Source organism: Serpula lacrymans (assembly GCF_000218685.1).
Source record: "Serpula lacrymans var. lacrymans S7.9 unplaced genomic scaffold SERLAscaffold_1, whole genome shotgun sequence".
In the NCBI taxonomy this organism is placed as follows: Eukaryota; Fungi; Basidiomycota; class Agaricomycetes; order Boletales; family Serpulaceae; genus Serpula; species Serpula lacrymans.
In genome coordinates, this window is record NW_006763290.1 from 4,441,720 (window position 1) to 4,448,713 (window position 6,994).

General features: G+C 44.5%; 1 protein-coding gene across 1 annotated transcript; it reads left to right on the plus strand.

Moving 5' to 3' along the window:
• Positions 1-170: 170 nt before the first annotated feature.
• SERLADRAFT_432505 (uncharacterized protein) lies at positions 171-1,233 on the plus strand (the record flags this gene model as incomplete). Its single annotated transcript, XM_007312687.1, has 2 exons — positions 171-443; positions 841-1,233. 2 exons carry the CDS (start codon positions 171-173, stop codon positions 1,231-1,233), a joined length of 666 nt encoding a protein of 221 aa, XP_007312749.1.
• Positions 1,234-6,994: the final 5,761 nt, after the last annotated feature.

Sequence of the window (6,994 nt, forward strand, 5' to 3'; positions counted from 1 at the left end):
TGGACTAGGGTTCAATACTATAACTTTTATATACATTTTCAAATACTATAGTGTAGGTAGTCGGAGATTGAGATCCGATACTCAGCTGGGAAGAGGTAGATCCACAGATAGCAAACAGGGACCCCCAGTTACGTTTGTTTACATTAGATTACCAAAGAGAACAAGTTGACATGTCGTCGCAACCCCAAACCGATGTCAACACTCTGTTGCACAACATGCAGCAGCAGATCTTGGCATTGACCACGCAACTTGCTGAGCTGCAGCCCCACCCCCCTGCGGCAACCCCCTCAGTTGAGAAATTCAAGAAGAAAGTCAAAGTTGTCGCTGACCCTGGTGCCTTCAAAGGAGATAGAGCACAATTTGCCGAATGGTGGATCAAGCTCCAGATTTGGGTCAAGGCAAACTGGGACGTGTTTGCCAATGACTTTGAGATAGCCACTGCAGTGCTATCTTGACTAAAAGGACCTGTGGCGGGTCAATATGCCCAAGTTGGAATGCAGGAGTGCTACACCATGGGAGTGTGGCCTGTCTGGGATGATCTCAAAGTTGACATCGAAAAATATTTCAAACCGTAAGCTGAGCGTGACTTGGCATGCCAGCAGATCCGTACTTTCAAGCAAGGAAACATGAGGATGGACAATTTTGTAACCCGGTTCCTGGCCCTCTCTATCCAAGGGGGCTAAGTTAATAAACATGCAGTGGAACTGCTGGAACGTAATGTGAACCCCCACATTGCAGAACAGCTTTATCTGCAGGATATGAGGAGTGAGAACCTCATCCAAGCAGTGGAGGAGGTTCAAAAAATAGGTAGGGCCATAGAGCTCTACAAAATGCATCAAGGTGGCAGGACCACCACCAAAACCAAACTATTCCCAGAGAAGCCCTGGCTCATCAAACCAAAAACACAATCACTCTCACGGGTTCCAACCATTTGAGTTGCAACCAGGGCAGGGAGCTCCTATGGATATTGGCGCAGTCCAGGGCGGACAGACGCGCAGATTCACTTGCTACAACTGTGGCGAGGAGGGGCACATGGCCCAAAATTGTACAAATGGAGCGCAGACTGCTCACCAAAAAAATAACCAAGGGTGCCAGGCGCGCCAATTAGAAGCAGAGAAACCAGATGATTGGCTCACTACTCTGGCCGGTCATTCGTATGACGAAATCCGAGCTTTCTTCTATGACCAACAGGTCAACAAGATGAAAGCCCAGGGAAAAGAATTTGGAGCTTAGGTCACATGGGTGCCTTCACTCCTCGAAGAAATGAAGTAAACCACAACAAGATGGCCCCTGCTCCGGGGTGTTGCACGAGCAATAAAGGAAAGGGGGTGGCTCTCACATTTGTAAATATTTTTTTTAATTTGCTATCTGAAGTATGTACTTGTATGAAGAATTGTAACTGTAATATTTATGATACTACCGCTGCACCACCGTCTCCTCTGGAGTGTGGCCCCGGCAAGACAAACACTAGGGTGCTTGATTCTGGTAAAAATAAAAATAAAAATATAGAAAATTATAAAATAGAAAAACATGTTTCTCTTGATATTTCTTCTTCTTCTTCTTTGGAGCCATTTTCCACAGAAATCCCAAGGCATGTGTTAATGCGCACATATTTATTCCAAAAAAAGATCCATTTAGATGTTGGTGTGGAAAACCTTGCCCGGAGCACAGTACACCCAACCAGCGCACTGCTTGATTCATGCACTAACGGCATCTTCATAGATCAGGTTTGGGCGGAGCAAATTGGGCTCCCCCTTGTAAAATTAGATGTATCTATACCCGTCTATAATGTTGATGGTACACTTAACGCAGGTGGCTGCATTATGCACAAATGTTTTTTTGTTGTCGAGTACCAAGGACACAGAGAACGAGTCACCGCCAAAGCTACCCAACTAGGGAAGATTAATTTAATCTTGGGCTGGACCTGGCTATTTAAACACAATCCTGAGATTGACTGGCAGACAGGGGTTGTCACATTGTCACATTGCCCTCAGGAGTGTAAAAACTTGGGTAAACCATATCACGTCCGTCAAACTGAGCGCCTTGAAAAGATAGATGCTGGTCACGTTTATGGACTCAGATCTTTGGAAAAGATTGACAACAACAATGAGTACCATGACTTCTGGAAAGTCTTTTCAAAACATAAGTCAGAGCACTTCCCAGAGGCTAAGCCTTGGGACCATGCAATAGATTTGAAGGACACGTTCAAACCAAAAAAGGGACACATGATTCCCTTCTCTGCTCCAGAAAGAGATGAGGTTTCAAGTTTCATAGACAAACAGCTTAGGAAGGGTTACATCAGACCTTCCAAAAGCCCTATAACATCCCCGGTGTTCTTCATTCCTAAAAAGGATGATAAGAAGCGCATGATTATGGACTATTGTTACTTGAATGAGTACACAGTTAAAAACACGTATCCACTGCCTTTAATCAGTCAGCTAGTGGACAAGTTGGCTGGTGCCAAGATCTTAACAAAGATGGATCTCAGATGGGGGTACAATAATGTACGTATCAAGGAAGAAGATGCTTGGAAGGCCACGTTCACGTGCTACCGAGGATCCTTTGAGCCCCTCATTATGTTCTTTGGGTTGACCAATTCACCGGCGGCCTTCCAGAGCATGATGAACAAGATCTTTGCGGATATGGAAAACTGTGTCGTCATTTACATTGCCAATTTATTAATATTTACAAAGTTGGACAATGTGAAGGAAGTAGACTTCCTCGGTATGATAATTGGCCAGAACAGAATCAGGATGGATCCTGAGAAAGTTCAAGCTATATTGGATTGGCCTGAACCTACTTGCATCAAAGGAGTTAGGGCCTTCCTTGGCTTAGGTAATTTCTACCGAAGGTTTGTTGAAAACTTCGCAAAAATAACGAGACTGTTGAACAATCTCAATAAAAAGGACATTGTTTGGCATTGGGGCACCAAGGAACAGGAAGCTTTTGATAAGCTTAAACATGCATTTACAATAGCGCCCATATTGGCATTTCCAGAATTAGACAAAGAGTTCCGGCTAGAAACCAACTCTTCTGATTTTGCTACTGGGGCTGTTCTATCAATTAAATGCCCTGACAATCTTTGGATGCCTTGTGCCTATTTATCACATAGTTTGTTGCCTACAGAGCGCAACTATCAAATCTATGATAAGGAGATGCTGGCCATCATTAGAGCGCTAGAGCACTGGCCCGCTATGCGGTGTACTTGTCTAGGTTTAATTACAAGTTAATTCATAATCCGGGAAGTTTTACGGGGAAAGTGGACACTTTGTCCAGAATAGAGGATCATGCCCACGGCATCAAAGATGACAACAAAGGTGTCACCCTGATAGACCAATCAAGGGTTGCCAATGTTAGAATTGGGCAGGATTCCGATCTTCTAGAAGTCTTCAAGAAAGACATCTCCTCAGAAGAGAAGGCACGCCTTGACGGCAATGAAAACTATTTATGGGAAGACGAGCTCTTCCATTTTAAAGACAAAATCTATGTGTTTGAGTCCGCAAGGATCAAGGCAATAGACAGACGTCACAACACTCCAGTGGCTGGGCACCCTGGGTGGCAATGGAGTTGATCTCCAGAAACTATGTGTGGCCTGGCATGGTCAAAGACATACAGGAATACGTAAAATCCTGTCTGAGATGTGCCATGGCAAAGAACTCCCATCAACCGCCGGCGGGAAAACTTATGCCAAATCCGATACCAGCTGGTCCCTGGCAAGATATATTGGTTGACTTTACAACGGATCTACCTGAGTCAAAAGTTTATGATTCAGTGATGGTGGTAGTAGATCGCTTCTCCAAAGAAGTGGTATTTATTCCCACCAACAAAACCATTATTGCTGCTGGTACGGCAGATTTATTTAAAGATTTTGAATGGTCTATCCACGGATTGCCGGAAATGGTTATCTCCGATAGGGGACCACAATTTGCTAGCAAATTTACGAAAGAATTATGCTGGATGCTGGGCATCAAACCTAAATTATCAACGGTGTTCCATCCGCAGACCGATGGACAAACGGAGAGGCTCAATCAGGAATTGAAGCAATACCTCTGTATATTTATCAATGATAGACAGATGGATTGGGTCAAGTGGCTAAAGATAGCCCAGTTCTGTTACAATAGTAAACAGTTGTCGGCTACAGGAAAAGCACCATTTGATGTTACAAGATTGTACCTTCCCAGAATGGGTGTAGAACCTGGCAAAAGCAAGAACAAAGCTGCTGAGAACATGGTCAAAGATATGAAGTCTGTCTTGGACAAAACGCGCAAGGCGCTATTTAAAACTGCAGAGCAGATGAAAGACAGGGCAGAGCGTAGACACTCTAAGGCCCCTGACTACCAGGTCGGCGACCTGGTCTGGTTAGACACTGACCACTTAAAGTTAAAAGACCTGCAGTCTAGAAAACTGACTGAGAAGTGGATTGGGCCTTACTGGATTAAGGAAGTCAAACCCAATGCAGTGGAGTTGGGACTCCCAAAATGAATGAGGGTAGTACCCACGGTCAATATTAGCCGTGTGAAACCCTACAAAGGGCTGCTGCCCGGACAGCGCGTGGACCGGCCCAGACCAGTTGTAGTCACCCAGGAAGGTGAAGAAGAATTCAAAGTCGAACGAGTGGTGGATGCACACTTGAAGCGTGGAAAATTAGAATTCCTAGTCCTATGGAAGGGCTATGGAGACAAGGACAGAACATGGGAACCAGAAGCCCATCTGGACAATTCCTGCAATGCTGTTCGCAAATTTTATTCTAAAAATCCGTTGGCTCCTAGGCAGCTTAGAGGCATGGATTCTAAACTTTTTAATTCCCTTTTCCAACCTATGCCCAAAAATCTAACTACTACCTCCGGTACTTGGTCGAGCCTGGAAGTCGAGCCTTAGAGGAGGGGTAGTGTTATGATAACACATTTTTGGACCGTTAATTTTCATTCTCCTCTTTAACCTTTTACTGTAGTTTTCACGCTCTGTGCCATGCGGCACTTTCCCTTTTGTTCAAACTCCACTTTCTCGTGCTGTGCTGCCTTTCTTCTTATTTAAGCTACACGGGCTGCACCCTCTGACATCATCAGCCATTGCCTTCATCAACTGTATAGTACATATGTACAAACAAACCTGTAGTAGTATATATAGACCAATAGATCAAGGAGACTCCTCAGCGAGTCCTCCTGTTGTATCCTCACAACTAACTTGTTGAAGCCTAAATGGTAACCACTCCTTCATCATCCTCTCTATAGTTGGTTCTAGTTGTGCGCCAGAGTAACAAACTCTTGGTTGTTACAGAAGCTTGTCAAACATCAAACTCCAGACCTGGTCGCCAAATCTCTGCGAGAGTGAAGACAATGCCTCAGTAGCAGGGGACCACAGGGGTCGAAGGTTAACTTTGAGTTGTGCTATAATTTCTGGGTGAGAGTTAATAACGGCTGGTGCATGGATGAAATTGCACAAATAAGCCATCTTGCACAAAGGTCCACAACAAGCCGGTCGCCATCCTTTACTACTTGACTGGCCCTCCCGATGTGCAGAACACATTCACGCACTCTATGGGCATCCAAAGATACTTTTTCTCCTTCCTGTAGACAACATTTAACAATATCTTGCTCTCCGGGTGAAGCCTTGACGAGCGAAGAGGCCAAAATCCTGAGGAAATTAAGACGGAGAAGACGAGAATGCAAAATGAGGGCTGCTTTGAGAGGCGTGTAAATTTCTAACAATGAAAACACTGGTTTGTTTGTTGGACTATAGGTTTGTTGTCAGTACACAGAGCAATAGCAGAGAAAAAATAAGGTACCTTGCTCGCAGTAGCGCTACCAATCCTTCCAGCACACTTTCCGACCAACTCCAGTTTACAATAACCTTTTTTGTCCACACCCCGAGATCTACTGTATCAATCCACTGTGAAGGATGGTGCAATGCTATCGTCCGCATGCATAAACCAACTACTCATGCTGCATTTGCATAGGTAGACTCATAGTTTGCTTTGGGTTTAGGTGTATTGAGTGAAGAATTGACAATCCCAGCTAAGAGTTGAGGCAAACAGCCCACAAACCGGCATATCTTGAGTATATCGCTCAAGTCATCCACCCGCCACTTTTCACTCTCCCATGTTTCTAATCTGCGGACAACCCATTGTTCTACACACCTTCTCCAAACAAACCACATCTACATCGCTTATTTTCCCTTGCTTCTTCAAGCTAGCAAAAAGATGTATAGTCAGCTTCAGTTCATGCTCCAGCAACACAGGTGTAGCTTTGAGGACTGCAGGAAGTCCAGCAAGTTTCCATCCTCCCCACCCGAGTTCTGAGAGAATGCCACAGAGGCAAATACCAAGCGAAGGTGCTTCAAGAGAGCGCAGGAGAAAAGCATGACCAGTTCCGGTGGAAAGCAACATATCGAGTATCCTCAAGCCTTAACGCACAGAGCAAATGACGGATAATGTTTGTAGCATATGACACAATTATTCTTCATCTGTCTCACCCAAGCTTACTGACTTTGTGATAGCACAAAATTGCTTGACAAGGAGATCGGCCAGAGGTGAAAATTGATCTGCTGGATTGCAGTGATGTATGAGAGCGGTCAGCACGCAATGAAAGAGTGCATGGTTAGCATCAGGTGCACCATGTGTTAAATGATAAGCAAGCAAGGGAGTGATAACTGTCGCTGTCACAGTATGCAGTGTTTGTGAAACAGACTGTAGAGACGAGTCAGTTCATTTATCTCGCATCTAAAAAAGTGATATGTACCTTGCACGCAAATACCAAAATCCACATGCAAGCATCTTCAATGCCAATCAGACTCTGCACCATCAGTGTGACTGTTTTTTCTCGTGCAGTGGTGTTCAATCTTTGTAGAACTGTCCCCCAAACTTCAGCTGTAGCCCATTGTACCTCATTATCACATTTTGGTAAAACAGCACGGATGGAGGCCCACAATGTTTTTAAGAGATCTAATTTGACCGATGGTAGGAGTAAATATTTAAAGAGTGCAGACAGTGTAGCAA